At 60.6% G+C, this 16,577-nt stretch overlaps 1 protein-coding gene across 2 annotated transcripts; it reads left to right on the plus strand.

Moving 5' to 3' along the window:
• Nucleotides 1-16: 16 nt before the first annotated feature.
• ADD2 (adducin 2) lies at nt 17-13,991 on the plus strand. Of its 2 annotated transcripts, XM_064637729.1 has the most exons (16): nt 17-67; nt 2,255-2,423; nt 3,110-3,248; nt 3,707-3,858; nt 5,205-5,285; nt 5,370-5,519; nt 6,829-6,972; nt 7,050-7,148; nt 8,057-8,236; nt 8,338-8,595; nt 9,329-9,448; nt 9,532-9,621; nt 10,195-10,348; nt 10,593-10,691; nt 11,098-11,125; nt 11,480-11,557. In XM_064637729.1, coding segments are annotated over exons 2-16 (1,863 nt in total). In that variant the 5' UTR covers nt 17-67; nt 2,255; the 3' UTR covers nt 11,481-11,557. The 2 variants fall into 2 exon arrangements, with proteins under 2 accessions (XP_064493799.1, XP_064493798.1); XM_064637728.1 differs by lacking the exon at nt 11,098-11,125 and having other exon boundaries at nt 18-67; nt 11,480-13,991.
• Nucleotides 13,992-16,577: the final 2,586 nt, after the last annotated feature.

Here is a 16,577-nt window from a genome sequence, read left to right on the forward strand (position 1 = left end):
GACACGCGTGGTGTGTCGGGGGGGGGCGGCCCTTTGTCAGGATGCTCTGAGGAGGAGGAGGAGGAAGGTGGGTGATGGCAGCAGCCCCCGGCCGCAGCATCCTTGGGAGGGGGGGGGTTGGGGTGGGGGGACGGCTGGGTGACCCCCCCTTTTCCACCCCCCTCCCCATCTGGCTGCATGCAGGTGAGGGGGGGCTGCATCCCTCCCCTCCCCCCCTCTCCCAGGCCTTCATCCCTCGGTGGTACCCGACCCCACCCCTCCCCCCACTCCATCCCCACCCCCGGGGGGGTGCGATGCTGCAGCCCCCCCAAATCCATCCCCGTTTTCCCCGCTCCCCCCCCGCCCTGCGGCTGCCGCAGCGGCGCTGGGCGCGGCGAGGGCGGAGGCGGCGGGGGGAGATGCTGGGGGGGGGAGCTTTGGGGGGTCCTACCCCACCCACAGCCCCCCCAGGCTTGGGGGGGGGCCCTTAGAGCCCCCCCCGGCCCCTGGGGGTGCTCAGGCCCTGCGGCCTGGGGGCACCGGGACCCCCCCGGATTTTATCTCAGCCAAGGTCCCCCCTTCCCGCTGAGCCAGGTGTGCACCCAGCACTGAAATTTGGGGGGCTCTAATTTCGGGGGGGGCTCTGCTTCCGTACTTAGTGATGGGGGGGCTTGAGGGTCACCGTCCGAGATCTGGGGGAGCAGCCCCGCCCTGTGCTTCGGGGGTGCCTGGGCAGCAGGGCCCCAAAGCACTTCAGTGACGATGCCCTTGGGGGGTGGGGGGGTCCCCGGGCTGGGGGTTGGCTGAACCCTGACACACGCGGTGGCACTGCAGCATCAGCCCCGCGGTGCTGGGTGACCCCAATTCGGGGTGGGGGTCACAGGGGTGTGCCCGTGGGTGTGCTGAGCTGTGTCCGTTCTCAGCTCCCATCGGTGCATTGAGCTGTGTCCGTTCTCAGCTCCCATCGGTGCACTGAGCTGTCGGTTCGCAGCCCCCGTGGGTGTGTTAAGCTGCACCTGTTCTCAGCCCCTCTTCCCGTGGGTGTGCTGAGCTGCCCGTTCTCAGCAGCTGCTCCCCCTGGCGCACAAGTGGTCCCTGTTCTCAGCCCCTGCCCCACTGCTGCACCGAGCCGTGCTCGTTCTTGGCCACCACCCACATCGGTGCGTTGAGTTTCGCCCGTTCTCAGCTGCTGTTCCCATTGGTGCACAGAGTTGGGCCGGTTCTGAGCTCCCATCTGTGCACTGAGCTGTGCCTGTTCCCGGCTGCCACCCACAGCAGTGTGCTGAGCTGCACCCATTCTCAGCCACCATGCTCATCAGTGAGTGCACTGAGTTGTGCCCCTTCTCAGCCACTCCTCCCATCAGTGTGCTAGGCTGTCCATTCTCAGCTCCCTGTCATGCGCTGAGCTGTGCCCGTTATCAGCTGCCGCTTCCATCGGTGCTCTGAGCTGTGTCTGTTCTCAGCTCCCGCTTCCATCGGTGCTCTGATCTGTGTCTGTTCTCAGCTCCTGCTTCCATCGGTGCACTGAGCTGTGCCTGTTCTCAGCTCCTGCTTCCATCGGTGCACTGAGCTGTGTCTGTTCTCAGCTGCCGCCCTCAGCGATGTGACTGTTCTTGGCTGCCACTTCCATCAATGTGTCGAGCTGCCTGTTCTCAGCTTCCATCAGTGCACTGAGCTGTGCCCGTTCGTGGCCACTGCTCCCACCCATGCACTGCGCTGGGCCCATTCTCAGCTGCTGTTCCTCCCATCAATGCGCTGAGCTGCCTGTTCTCAGCTCCCATCGGTGCACTGAGCTGGGTCCATTCTCAGCCACTGTCCCCACGCTACCCCGATCAGTGCCCGTTCTTGGCGGCTGCTCCCATTCTCAGTTCCCACCAGTGCACTGAGCTGTGCCCATTCTCAGCTGTCAGTCCCATCCGTGTATTGAGCTGCACTCAGCTCCCATCCATGCACCGAGCTGTGCCCGTTCTCAGCCACAGTCCGTTAGTGCGCATGCACTGAGCTGCCCGTTCTCTGTGCCCATCACTGTGCTGAGCTGTGCCCGTTCTCAGCTGTCACTTCCTCAGGGAGCGTAACCGAGGCCGGGCGGTGCAGGCAGCAGAGGATCCCCCCCGTCCCGGGTGTCCCCAACCTGCCAACTCGTCACCCCTGGGGCAGGGCGGGGCCGCCCGGGCCTTATCTGCGGGGTGCAGCTGTGGGGTATCTCGGTGGCTCCTTCCCAATCCGTGTTTGGGGCATGGTGCGGGTGCCGGGGGTGACGCCGCGCGTCCCGCAGGATGAGCACGGCCGCCAGCCCCGAGCCCCTGCCCGAGCCCCCCGGGCCCCGCTGCGCCCCCCAGGACGGCGCCGAGTTCCTGCGGGCGCGGGGCGGGGGGGGGGACCTGCGCCAGGACTTCAACCTCATGGAGCAGAAGAAGCGGGTGACCATGATCCTCCAGAGCCCGGTGAGCCCCTGCCCCCGCGCTGTCCCCACGCTGTCCCTTCTGGCCCCAAACCCCCTCTCTTGTCCCCAGCCCCAGCCCTCCTGTCCCGCATCCCGTCCCGCCTGTCCCCAAACCCTGTCTTTCGTGTCCCCAACCCCTTCCTTCCCGTCCCCCATCCTTTCTGTCCCCAACCCCTTTCCCTCTTGTCCCAGCCTTCCTGTCCCCAAGTCCAGCACTCTTGCCCCAACCCCATCCTTTGCGTCCCTGCCCCATCCCTCCTTCCCCCGCCCCGTCTCTCCTGTCCCCAGGCCAATCGGTGCCACCGCGATGCCACCAAGTGTTGGCTCGGTGCATGTCCTCACCTGCCAGCGTCACTGCTCCGCTGCTGCTGTCACCGACCTGCCAGTGCCCCCGCTGCCACTGTGCCACCACGCCAGTGGTGACACTGGCACCAAGATGGTGATGCCACCATCGCTGTGCCACCGAGCCAGTGATGCCACCAGGCCAGTGGTGTCGCTGACACCGAGCCAGCAGTGCCACCATCGCTGTGTCACCAAGCTGGTTGTGTCACTGACACTGAGCTGCTGGTGTCCCTAACACCAAGCTGGCAGTGCCACTTCCACCAAGCCGGTGATGTTGCCCTCCCCCACCCCCCCCGTGTCCCCAATGGTCCCCCCACATTGTCACCGTGTGCCCGGGTGCCGCAGTCCTTCCGGGAGGAGCTGGAGAGCCTCATCCAGGAGCAGATGAAGAAGGGGAACAACTCATCGCACGTGTGGGCGCTGCGGCAGATCGCCGACTTCATGGCCACCACGTCCCCCGCAGCCCTGCCCACCTCCCCCATGGGTACGCGGGGCATGGGGGGGTTGGGGGCACTCACGGGAGGTGTAATCTGTGGGGGCGTGGGTGGGAAAACCCACAAAACCTTGGGAGCCACCAAACCTTTGAGGGGCACCAAAACCTTTGGGACCTGTGGGATCCTCAAAACCTTTCGGATCATCAGACCTTCGAGACCTTCGGGACCTTGGGGGGCCACCAAACCCTTGGGAACCCCACAACACTTTGAGGAACACCAAATCTTTGAGGCCACCCAACCTTGGGGGCCAACCAAACCTTCGAGGCCTTGGGGACCCCCAGAACCTCAAGGGCCACCAAACGAACCTCGGGGACCACTAAAACCTTTGGGGTCACTGAACCTTGAGGGCCAGCAAACCCATCCCCACAACTCCCCACTCCCCCGTCCCTGGTGAACTCCCCCGCGGCTCGGGGGGTCCCAGCACTGATGAGGGGTCCCCAATGCCCAGGGCTGGCGTCGGTGACCCCCATTAACGACCTGCACGGGACGGAGGGGCCGGCGCTGGCCAAGGGCGAGCGGCTGATGCGCTGCAAGGTGGGCAGCATCCACCGGCTGCTGGACCTGTACGGCTGGGCACAGCTGGGGCACGCCGCCGTCACAGTGAGCACCCCGAAACCGGCACGGGGGGGGTGGGGAGGGCCTAGGGAAGTTGGGGGGGGATCAGGGTTGTCTGGGGGCCATTTGGGGGAGTTAAGGGGGGTTTGGGACCTGCGGGACCTGTACAGCTGAGCGCAGCTGGGGAATGCCACTGTCATAGGAACACCCCACAGCTTGGACAGGGGGGATTGGGTTGTTTTGGGGGGATTTCAGGGAGTTTGGAGTTATTTTGGGGGTGTTGGGGGGGATTGGAGATGTTTTGGGCCCTGCTGGACCTGTACATCTGGGCACAGCTGGGGAATGCTGCTGTCACTGTGAGCACCCCAAAACCGGGACGGGGGGGATTGGGGTGTGTTGGGGTTGTTTGGGGGGGACTTAGGGAAGTTTGGTGGCTGGTGGGGGGGTTAGGGAGATTTTGGGGAGTTAGGGGGGTTTGAGACCTGCTGGAGCTGTACAGCTGAGGGCAGCTGGGGCACGTTACTGTTACCGTGAGCACCCCAAAACTGGGATGGGGGGGCTTGGGAGGACTGGGGGGGATTTGGAGGAGTTTGGGGGGAAGCTGGGGTTATTTGGGGGGAATTAGGGGGGGGATTGGAGGGGTTTTGGGTCCAGCTGGGCACAGTTGGGGAACGCTGCTGTCACCACGAGCACCCTGAAACCAGAATGGGGAGGCCTGGGGGCTTTGGGGGGAGTTTCAGGGGAGTTGTGGTTTTTTGAGAGGGGTTTCAGGGGGTTTGGGTTGTTTTGTGGGTGTTTGGTGTTGTCTGGGGGGTTTGGGGCCCTGCTGGACCTGTAGAGCTGGGCACAGCTGGGGCACATCACCATCACCATGAGCACCCAGAAAGGCCATGGAGGGCTGGGGTTGTTTGGGGGTTGTTTTAGGGGGATTTGGGGGAGTTAAGGGGGTTTGGGGACCTTTGGGGGGGTTGGAGATTTGGGGGAAGTTGGGGATTTTTAGGTGGTTTGGAGAGTTCTTGAGGGGAGTTGGGGGTTTGGGAGGTTGGGATTTTGGGGGGTTGGGGATTTTGTAGGATTTTGGGAGGGGGAGTTTGAGGGGCTTGGGGCTTTGTGAGTAGCTGGGGGGTTCTTTGGGGGTGTTGGTTTGGGGGGGAGATCGTAGATTTTTTTAAGGGTTTGGGAATGTTTGGAGGAGTTATTTTTGGGGGGGAGATGGTAGATTTTTCTAAGGGTTTGGGAGTGTTTGGAGGAGTCATTTTGGGGGGGGGAGATGGTAGATTTTTTAAAGGGTTTGGGAGTGTTTGGAGGGGTCATTTTTGGGGGGGGATGCAGGATGTTTTTGGGAGGGTCTTGGCTTGTTTTTCACGCCCCTCTGTCCCCCTCTGTGACAGCTGAGGGTCAGCAAGGAGCAGGAACATTTCTTGGTGGCCCCGCAGGGGTTGGCGTGCAGCGAGGTGACCGCGGCCAGCCTGGTGAGCCCCCCGCCCCTAACCCCGACCCCACGCTGGCTGTCTGGGGGGCAGGCCCGGCCCCCCTGACGCCGCCGCGCCCCCCAGGTGAAGGTGAACGTGCTGGGGGCCGTGGTGGAGCCCGGCAGCACCGGCTTCGCGCCCGACGCCCGCAGCTTCAGCCTCCACGCCGCGATCTACGCGGCGCGCCCCGACATCCGCTGCATCGTGCGGCTGCACACCCCGGCCGCGGCCGCTGTACGGACCGGGGGGCTTGGGAGGAGCTGGGGGGGCTTTGGGGGGTCTTTGGGAGAAGCTGGGGTTTGGGGGGATTTGGGGGATTGAAGGGTGTTACGGTGATTTGGGGACATTGGAGGATGGGGGGATTTGGGGGGGTTTGGGGAGGATGGAGGATTGGGTTAGTTTGGGGGAGTTGATGGTCTTTGGGGGAAGTTGGGGTTTGGGGGGATTTGAGGATCGAAGGGAATTATGGGGATTTGGGGACACTGGAGAATGGGGGGGGTTGGGGGGCTTTCGGGGGGATGGAGGATTGGGTTAGTTTGGCAGGGTTGAGGGTCTTTGGGGGGAGCTGGGGTTTGGGGGGATTTGGGGAGTTTGAAGGGGAATTGGAGGTGTTGGGGGGTTGTGGGGGAGGGGGGGGATTGGGGGTCTAGGGGGGAAATTGGGATTTGGGGGGACTGTGGGGGTTTAGAGGGTATTATGGGGATTTGGCAGCACTGGGGGCTGTGGGGAGACTGGGTGAGTTGGGGGTGTTTGGGGGAGATGGGTTAGAGGAGTTGGGGGTATTCGAGGGTGTTTGGGGACTTCAGGGGAAGTTGGGGTTTGGGGGAGTTATGGGGGTTTGGAGGGTATGACAGGGATTTGGGGGCATTGGGGGTTTGGGGGACTGAGAGAATCATGGTGTTTTGGGGGGGGTCAGGAGAGTTGGACAGATTTGGGGGAGTTGAGGGTCTTTGGAGGTTGAGGTTTGGGGGGATTTGGGGGGTTTGAAGGATATTTTGGAGACTTGGAGTTTTTGGGAGTTGGGGAGAACAGGGAGAGTTGGGGGATGGGGGGATTTGGGTATATGGGGGCTAAAGGAAGTTGGGTGTCTTTGAGGGAAGGGTTGGGCTGGGGAGGATTTGGGGGCCTTGAAGTGTATTATGGGATTTGGGAGCATTGGGGGTTTGGAGGGGACAGGGAGAGTTGGAGGTAATTGGGAGTGTTTCTGGAGGTTGGGGTTATTTGGGCTCTTTGGGGGCAGTTTGGTTTTGGGTGGGATTTTGTAGCTTGGGTGGTGGAGGGCTTGGGGGGAATTTAGGAACTTGGTTTTGGGGGGATTTCGGGGGGGTCGGGGATTTTTGGGGATGGCTTTTTTGGGGGGTTGTGGATTTTTTGGGAGTGGAATTCTTTGTGGGGTTCTTTGGTTTCGTGTTTCTTTTTGTGGGATGTTGGAGGGGGTTCGAGGGTGGGTTTTTCGGGGCATTGCCGGTTTTTGGGGTGCTGCCGTTCTGCGGGGGTGCTGGGGATCCCCTGTCCCCCCCTGCCCTGTCCCCCCCGTGCCCAGGTCTCGGCCATGCGCTGTGGGCTCCTGCCCATCTCCCGGGCCGCGCTGCTCCTGGGGGACGTGGCCTACTTCGACTTCCGCGGGGAGGTGGAGGACGAGGCCGACCGGGTGGAGCTCCAGAAGTGCCTCGGGCCCACCTGCAAGGTGAGGGAGCGCCTGGGGGGGACATGGGGTGGCCCTGCCGCCCCTCCCCGCCCCGCTGATCTCCTGGTGACCCACAGATCCTGGTGCTGCGGAACCACGGGGTGCTGGCGCTGGGGGACACGGCCGAGGAGGCCTTTTACAGCATCTTCCACCTGCAGGCAGCCTGCGAGGTCCAGGTGAGTGCAGGGCATGTGATGAGCTGTGTGTGGGCTCAGCTGAAGGCCTGGTGACCCTGGCAATGGGCACTGAGCTGTGTACGGCCTCAGCCAACACCATGGTACCCCAGGAATGAGCACTGAGCTGTGTGTGGGCTCAGCTGCAGCCACAGGCCCCAGGACCACGCACTGAGCTGTGCCAGGTCTCTGCCACCACCACGGGGCCCTGGCCATGAGTGAAGCTGTGCCAGGCCTCAGCCACCAGCCCAGTGCCTTGAGACTCTGCACTGAGCTGTGCTGGGTCTCTGCAGTCAGTGCAATGTCCTGGGTCCGTGAGCTGAGCTGTGCCAGGTCTCTGCTGCCAGAACAGTGCCCTGGGCCCGTGCACTGAGCTGTGTATCATCTCACCCCCTGCTGCAGTGCCCCATGACCAGATCTCTACCACTTGCACAGTGCCCCAGGACCATGCACTGAGCTATACCAGGTCTCTGCAGTCAGCACAATGTTCTGTGTCCATGCACTGAGCTGTGCCAGGTCTCTGCAGTCAGTGCAGTGTTCTGTGTCCATGCACTGAGCTGTGCCAGGTCTCTGCAGTCAGCACAATGTTCTGTGTCCATGCACTGAGCTGTGCCAGGTCTCTGCAGCCAGTGCAGTGTTCTGTGTCCATGCACTGAGCTGTGCCAGGTCTCTGCAGCCAGTGCAGTGTTCTGGGTCCATGCACTGAGCTGTGCCAAGTCTCTGCAGTCAGTGCAGTGTTCTGGGTCCATGCACTGAGCTGTGCCAGGTCTCTGCAGCCAGTGCAGTGTTCTGGGTCTATGCACTGAGCTGTGTGCGGTCTCAGCCCCCCCAGTGCCCAGTGCAGGGGCCGTGGGCAGGGCTGGGGCTGCCCCCATGCCCCCTGCCCTCACCCTGCCCCTCGCCCCGGGCAGGTGTCAGCGCTGGCGAGCGCGGGCGGCGCCGAGAACCTGATCGTGCTGGAGGGGGCGAAGCAGCGGGTGCCCCACGGCCCCGGCGCCCTGCGCCGCGCCGGCACCACCTTCGGGCCCCTGCACAAGAGCCGCCTGGGCGAGCACGAGTTCGAGGCCCTCATGAGGATGTTGGACAACCTGGTGAGCACCCAAACCACCGAACCCCCCCGGGCCCCCTGAACCACGCTCGGACACCTCTTTGTCGCCCCTGCCTTGACGCCTCCCCGCTCTCTGCTCCCCAGGGGTACCGCACGGGCTACACGTACCGCTACCCCTTCGTGCAGGAGAAGAGCAAGCCCAAGAGCGACGTGCTCATCCCGGCCACCGTGACGGCCTTCGTGTTCGAGGAGGAGCCCGCCGGGACCCCCGCGCTGCGCCAGCACGCCCAGAAGCAGCAGAAGGAGAAGACGAGATGGCTCAACACCCCCAACACCTACACCAGGGTCAGCCTGGCCGAGGAGCCGCAGGGCAGCGCCGGCGGCCAGAGGACAAAGACCACGGTGAGGGGCAGATGCGGCTGCACGGGGCTGTTGGGGATGTTTGGGAAGGGATTTGTCTTGGGAATGATGACAGGTGGGGTGTGGGGGATCCCAGGTAGGGGTGGCCGGGATGTTACTGATCCTGCTAAAATTTGCAAGGCCCAGGGATCCAGCCTCAGCTCATAATAATGGTTAGTTTGAAATCCCACCACCCCTTTTTGGGGGACTGAGAGCCATTGGCTTTGTGGGGGTCTGCCTCTATTACTGGAGTCTCCCCTTTATGCAAAATGCATTTCTTGGGGTCTGCCCTCTATGTAAAATGAGTTTATTGTGGTCTTCCCACATTTATTGGCGTCTTCCTTCTATCTAAGTTGAGTTTATTTGGGTCTCTCTACATTTATTGGAGTCTCCTCTCTATTATCAGCGTCTCCCCCCTACACAAGGTGCATTTGTCAGGGTCTTCCCACATTTATCAGGATCTCCCCTCTATGTAAAATGCATTTATTGGCATCTCCCCTCTACTACTGGGGTCTTTCCTCTATGTAAGGTGCATGTGTCAGGGTCTCCCCACTGTACAAGGTGCATTTACTGTGTCTCCCCTCTACACTGGGGTCTCCCCTCTGCACAAGTTGCATTTATCAGGGTCTCCCTGCACTTCTTGTGTCTCCCCTCTATTATCGGGGTCTCCTTTCTGTTATTGGGGTCTCCCCCTTCCCAACACACCTTTTCTGGGGTTCCCTCCCTGCTGCTGCAGTGGCTGCGAGCAGACGAGGTGGAGAAGGGCAGCAGTGGGACCCCCATTCGCATCGAGAACCCCAACCAGTTCGTGCCCCTCTACACGGACCCGCAGGAGGTGCTGGAGATGCGCAACAAGGTGCGGCCCAGCGGGGCTGGGATGGGGCACAGGGGGGATTTACCCCCATCCTCAGGGGGATTCAGCCCTGTCCTCACCCTCAGATCCGGGAGCAAAACCGCCAGGACGTGAAGTCAGCCGGGCCCCAGTCGCAGCTGCTGGCCAGTGTCATCGCCGAGAGCAGCCGCAGCCCTGTAGGCACCGAGTCACCTTGTGTCACCCTGTGTCCCCAGCCCCATGTCACCCTGTGTCCCCAGCCCTGTGTCACCCCATGTCCCCAGTCCCACACCACCCTGTGTCCCCAGCCCTGTGTCACCCCATTTCCCCAACCCCTTGTCACCCCAAATCCCCGGTCACAGCTCTGACCAGCATTGTCACCAAGACCAGCCACAGTCCCACACATGGCACTGTGTCACCTCATGCCACACTGTGTCCCCAGCCCTCCACCCCCAGCCCCATGTCACCCTGTGTCACCCCATGTCACCTAATGTCGCCAGCCCCATGCCACCCGTATTCCTGGTCCAATGTCACCCAATGTCCCCAGCCCCATGTCCCCACACATCCCCCTCCTCAGATCACCAGCCCTTCCCTCCCCAGCATTCCACTGGTGAAGGGGGTGACACCACTCCAGAGGGGTGACACTGCTGTGGAGGGGATGACACCACCCTGGAGGAGGCTGATGGTGCTCTGAGGGAGGATGTGACCCCACTCTGGAGGGGGTGACACTGTTCCAGGGGGACTGACCTCACTGGGGGGGTCTGTTCCAGTCCACCGAGAGCCACCTGGGGGACGCGGAGGCCAAGGAGGGCTCCCGGGAAGAGGCTCCCCCTGAGCCGGAGCCCCCCAACCCCTTCAGCCAGCTCACAGACCAGGAGCTGGAGGAGTACAGGCAGGAGGTGGAGAGGAAGAAGCGGCTGCAGGGTAGGAGGGGCACCCCAAAATCCCCCCATCTCCCCCGGGTGGCACCCAGGGCACCCCAAAATCCCCCATCTCCCCCGGGTGGCACCCAGGGCACCCCAAAATCCCCCCATCTCCCCCGGGTGGCACCCAGGGCACCCCAAAATCCCCCATCTCCCCCGGGTGGCACCCAGGGCACCCCAAAATCCCCCATCTCCCCTGGGTGGCACCCAGGGCACCCCGTGGCCAACGTGTCTCTCCGTGGCAGGTGAGAAGGATGCGGCGGCCGAGGAGAGCGGGGCCCCCCCGCCCAAAGCCCCCCCTGGCTCGGCCCCGGAGCCCCCCATGCCTGCGGAGCCCACGGAGGGTGAGTGGGGTGACGAGCACCCCAAACCCAGGAGCGGGCCCCCCCGAGCAGATGCAGTGGGGGGATGAGGGGGCTGAGGCCAAACCACGCTGACACAGCTCGATGTGCCCCCGTGTCCCTCTGCCTGTCCTGGGGGGTCCCTGCTCCAGAGGGGCCGAGCCCCGGTGGGAATTCATGGCAGGAGGACACGAGCGTCCACTGGTGGCTTTGTGGGGTGCAGGGACACCCCTGTCCCCCATCCCAATTCCTGCACTCCGGCGGGTGCGACATTCCCGTCATTCCGGTCGGCCGCGGGTGTCGGGGCTCGGGGCTGCTGGCTCTGCCATGGTGTCTCGTGGTGTCTGTCTGTCTGTCTGTCTCCACAATGTCTCCTTTCTCTTTCCTCCCCGTGTGCCTGTCACCCAAGGAGTTATCCCTGAATCCCTGGTGCCGTAGTAAGTACGGAGAGGCCATCCCGGAGGAGGGACACGGGCTCGGGGGGAACTTTGCTCTCCGTGGCCCACTCAGGGAAGGAAATCCCTTAGGAAATCTACTGGGAAATCCCTCCTTGTTTGCTTCCTGCTTTTCCCGCTGCCTCTTCCCAGCTCTCCATCCCACATCGCTTGTCCCGCAGGGAGGGGGAGGTTCGGGGAAGTGGCATCTGTGGCAGGATGGGATCAAATCCCAATGTTCTCCACCCCTGGAGGGCAAATCCTGCTCCTGCCCAGGCCCCAGCAGTGACTGGAGGACCAAACCCTAACAGCATGGGCACTGCCACCCCAATTCCCTGTCCCCTCTCCGCTCCCAAGGTGATAAGAAGGTGGATGGTGGCCAAGCCCCGGCCGATTCCACCACCAAGAAGGAGCCGCCGGCGGTGGTGAACGGGAAGGACGAGGAGCAAAGCACCGAGGAAAACCTGGGAAAAGGGGGGACAGAGCGGACAGCCCCCAACGCCGACCAGGATGTCCCCAAGGAGAAGGAGACGGTGACCAGCACCCCCGTCTCCCCCGACGGTTCACCCTCCAAATCACCCTCCAAGAAGAAGAAGAAATTCCGGACCCCATCTTTCCTGAAAAAAGGCAAAAAGAAGGAAAAAATCGAATCTTGAGTCTCCCCGGAGGCCTCGCTGGCCGTGGTGGCCATCCCTGGGATCCCCCGGGGCGGGGGGACGGCTCCTGCCTCGCGCGTCTGGCCGAGGCCCAGCCCCAAACCCCGGAATCCGGCTGTTTTCCGGGTCCTCCTGGCACGAGGCACCTCGTCCCCCTTGTCACCCGCTCCTGGAGGCGGTCACCGAGCTTAGAGAGACTGTGGTCCCCACCTGGGGAAATTCCTGCTGCACCTCCCTCCCCCTCTCCCTCCTGGGCTCCGGCCTCTTCCCACCATGGGCTGAGAGTTGGATTTTCTCACCAGAGCCCGGATCCACTTGATTTGAGGAAGAAAAGGGTGTTTTGTGGTTATTTTCTTCACCTTCTGTTTCAAGCTCTGCTGGAATGGCATTGGCTTCATCCCCGGGGAAAACTGCCTGTTGCTTCACCGGGAGAATGGGACCGAGATGAAGGTGGGGGATTGCTCTTCCCAAAGGAGAAGCCAAGGTTTCTCCTTCCTGGATCGTAATCTTCCTCTCCTTGGGCTGAAGAACTGCTTCCTCCCCTTCTCCTGGTGCTCCCATCCCGCATCCCCCCCACCGGAGGAAGAGCAGCAGGATTTCCCACCCCCGGAAAAGCCCCCACCTCACAGCACGACCCGCACCCAGGAAAGTAGGGAAAAATCACCTCCGGGAATCGCCTGTGTTACTCAAAACTGAGCAAAACTCACTCACCAAGTGCTACTTCGGGATGAACACACGCTGCCAACTCCCGCCGGCACCCCCGGCCCCGCTCACACCGCCCCACCCACGGCAGATCCCTGCTTTGCCCAGCTCTGGATTCCCAGCACAAGTTCAGTCCTTCCTGGCGTTCCCTCCCAGAGTTACAACCTCCCGGCCAAACCTCTTCCCAGGAAGAAGAGCCCCAGCCCTGCTGATCTGCCCCGCAGCCGCTCCAGTGCTGGGATTCTGGGGATAACCCAGCGGGATCAGGCCCCATCCTCCCAATTTCCTGCAATGCTCGCCCTGAGCCTTCCACGGGGTCCTGTCCAGGGGGGTCTGGGGCACCCCAGAGTCCCCATATTGGGGTTCCCTCACTCCCAGCAGGATTGTCCCATGTTCCATCACTGTGGTTTCCAGGCTTTTCGCTGCTGTGAGGCAGCTCAGGGGGGTTGGATCCCTTCTGGAAGAGCAGGAAGCCCATGGGATGGGGTGTGGGGAGGGATCGGGGTGCAGGAAAGAGCAGAGAGACCCCTGGGTTACCAGACCCCCACAGCCAACCTGAGCCTGGAGGTTGGGAAGAGCCTTTGCCCTGCCCAGTGTCCCCCCCAGGTCCCCATCCTGCTCCCGCAGGGACTGGGGGGACCAAGGAGACACCCTGAGCCCCCAAACCCCCTCTATGCCCCCAGCCCTGTCCCCAGGGGGGCTGTTCCTCACTGCCACTGATTTTAAGGCTCTTTGAGGCCATTTTTGTCCCTGAGCCTGTTCCCCCCGGGTGCCCCCCCAGGGACAGCTGTGTCACCTCCCCGGGTGGCACCATCACACCCGGGGGCGTTCCTGAATGACAGCACTGCCACACAGCCCAGCCCCGGCCCGCGGGCTTTGTCACCCCTTTGTCCCTGAGGGACTGTCCCTGGGAGTTCTGTCACGCCTTTGTCCCCAAAGGTTTGTCCCCAGGGCCTTTGTCACTCCTTTCTCCAAGGGCCACGGGCTTTGCAGAGGTGACAGGGATTGATTTCCCCGTCCATGGAATTCCAGGGCTCTCGGGCAGGGAGGGGACTCGGTGCCCCAGCAGGGACAAAGGCTCCCGTGCCACCATCATCCCATGGCGAGGGTCCCTCCCGGCTGCTCAGCTGGAAGGACACGGATCTGAGATCACATCCCAGGACCACCCTTGGGATAACCCCCCCATCCTGGCTCCCTCCCCTCGCTCCAGCAAGGCTCGAGGTGGGGGTCTCTCCAGGGAGGGCAGGGATGGGGTGAATCCCTGGCTCGGGGCTGTGCTGGAGAACAGAGGCTGATCCCCTCGTTGGCCGCGGGGAGGGCGATCCCGGGGATCCAGCGGGATCCAGAGCTCCTTTTCCCACCTGGGGCTCCCTGCAGGGCCCCGCCGCGGAACTGGGGGAGGGTGAAGCCCCGAGAGGAGGCCGGGATGGGGGATGTCCCCGCGGGTGACAATCGCGGCCGGGAGCGGTGGAACGCCGGTGTAAATAAACAAATAAACCCCGTGTTTGGCACCGGCAGCGCCCGGACACTGCGGGGAGAGAGGGGGGCCCCGGGCTCGAGGGGTGGGATGGACATGGGATGGGGATAAAGCTGGGGATGGGGGTGAGATGGGGGGGGATGGGGATACCAGGATGAGGAGGGTGGTGGAGCTGGGATGGAGTTGGGAATGGGGATGAGATGAAGCTGAGGATGGGGAGGGAGCTGGGATGGAGGTGGGGGTGGGGATGGAGCTGAGATGGGATGGGATTGGGACAGGGATGGGGATGGAGCTGGGGATGAGATGGAGCTGGGATGGGATGGGATTGGGACAGAGATGGGGATGGAGCTGGGATGGGGATGGGGGTGGGGATGGGTCTGGGGACAGAGATAGGGCTGAGGATGGTGTGTGGACAGACAGGGGGATGGAGTTGGGGTGGGACAGGGCTGGGATAGGATGGAGGTGGGGATGGAAGTGGAGCCGGGGCTGGGCCTGGAGTCAAGCCTATTTATTGTTACCCACAGAAATGTTAACATTTGAGAACCCTTAAGGGTTCGCCTGGGGGTCTGGAAGACATCTCTGGAACTGCTGCACAGTCTCTCCTCCCCTTCTCTTTGAGGGGACAGATGCCAAGTTCTCCTTGCAAGTTTGAAGGGCTGCCCTGACCAGGGAAATTCAGGCCTTGGTTCCTTTCTGGGTGCAGGGGGGACAACGGGAGATGTGCCGGTACCTGGACAAGCACTGCCACATTCCACATGGATGTTGGCTTTCCACGTTTCCCTCGTGTTTCCCAGAGGATACAGCAGCTGGATCAACACTTGGGTGTTCCAATAAAACACAACACTTTCTGTCTCAGAGCAGGGAGTTGAACTTCAACAATAGGGATGTGCAACTTCAAATTTTGTCTCTTCTCTGCAGCAGGAGAGGAGTGTGACAGCAGGAGTTGTGCTCATCTAATTAGGTGGATTCTCAGGTAGAATCTGGGGAAAATCAGGCCAGTCACAAAATTGGTTTTGCTGAGAAATTGCTGCTTCCCACAATTTATCTCAGTTTCGTTTGTAGAAGATGCTGCCGGTCAGAAACAGGAATTCTTTTCTGATCTAAAACAAGTCTCTTGGTTCATATCCAGAACTGAAAAGCCCTCCCAGAGTGATGCAGGAACCTGCAGCCCGTGACTGTACCCACAGCCTGTGACCTGTCACAGCCCCTGCAGGGAACAGCCTGGGGGGAGTGGGAAGGACCAGACCTATGGCAGGTCTAACATTCACATTTTAAAGCAGATCTGCATTTGCCAGCTGGGATAGGATTGGAGCTATGGCAAGAAGAGACACTTTGGTAGGACAAGAGAGGCTCCAGCCAGGTACAGTTTTGAGGGAGGAAAATTTTGTTAAACCTTTAATAAAAAAAAGGACACTAGTGCAGATACTGAATCTGCTTTACACAGTGTTACTTGTCTGGAACCAGACTACAGGATGAATTATTGGAATCATCTGAATATATAAATGCTGGGCTAAGCCAGAAGTACCACGGCCCCTGTTCAAACAGTCCTTTCCCAAAAGGCCATTCTCCCACACCCCTGCACACATGCAGGCTGTTAAAATCGTTTGCAGAGAGGTATTTTCATCCAGCTTTTGAATCAATCAGCCAACTTTAATCTCCAAGAGGAATTTTAGGCAACTATCTGTTTGCAAAGCAGCATTTTATTAATAAAAAGAATTATAAGCAGTAAGAAGCCTGAAGAAAACCACTGTGATGAAGCTGCAGTTACAGGCAGACTTTTCCCTTCCTTGGCCTTCACATGGTATAAAATCACAGTAAGAAAAAGCAAGACAAAATTAGTGGGGTCTGTTTTCACCATCTACCTGGTGGTGACTCCCATTCAGGAGAACAGAAGCCACTGCTAATCATGGCAGAGTCCTTCCAAAGTGTTAAAAGGGGTCATTTAAGCTCCTCTGAAGGTGCAAGAGTAACAAAAGCTTATCCATGGTGCTCTTTTCTAATCTTCTGCTTGAAGGAGTAACGAACTAGAAGCTCTTCAGCCATGCAGCTGCTGTGAAAGAATGGTGTGAGGACAGGAAAGCTGCCACGAAGAGGAGAGTCTGTGGGGGATGCTGGAAAGGTGAGAAGCAACAAAATCGACCTTCCTCAGCCTTCTAACATCAATATATTAAATTTTCTTGCCAAAGTTATCTAATGGGGAAAAAAGGCTTTTTTTTCTTTTCTTAAATACAACTGTAACTTAAGCCAGCAGTTAAAAACATCATCACGCTCATATCCCAATGACTGTTTATACTCAATTTTGTTAACAGTTGTGAGAAGGAAAACCAAGTTAAAAGCACTTTTTGGTGTGAAGGAATACAGGACTGGCTCCTTTTCAATGGAAAACTTCTTAGTTTACTGCCCTGAGACAGGACGAGTTCAGGAACTCAAATAGAAGAGGCTACAGCACTCAGCCTGCAACGAGGGCTTATTTTCTGAGCAGAAGTGCTGTGCTCCCTAGCTTAGCACCTCATAGACTGTGCCAGAATTTTGCAGGAACTTCCTGAGCTCTCTCCCCTTCCCTTCCCTTCCCTACCGTGGTGGGTTGGCCCTGGCTGGACACCAGGTACCCACTAAAGCT

Source organism: Pseudopipra pipra, chromosome 28 (assembly GCF_036250125.1).
Source record: "Pseudopipra pipra isolate bDixPip1 chromosome 28, bDixPip1.hap1, whole genome shotgun sequence".
NCBI classification, from domain to species: Eukaryota; Metazoa; Chordata; class Aves; order Passeriformes; family Pipridae; genus Pseudopipra; species Pseudopipra pipra.

What these genes read in the sequence shown, in the direction of transcription:
- ADD2 (XM_064637728.1), top strand. Translation starts at nt 2,256, where the DNA reads ATGAGCACGGCCGCCAGCCCCGAGCCCCTGCCCGAGCCCCCCGGGCCC. An exon ending in TGGGGCACGCCGCCGTCACA is followed by an intron (nt 3,859 to 5,204) that starts GTGAGCACCCCG and finishes CCTCTGTGACAG; the next exon opens with CTGAGGGTCAGCAAGGAGCA. An exon ending in GCCTCGGGCCCACCTGCAAG is followed by an intron (nt 6,973 to 7,049) that starts GTGAGGGAGCGC and finishes GGTGACCCACAG; the next exon opens with ATCCTGGTGCTGCGGAACCA.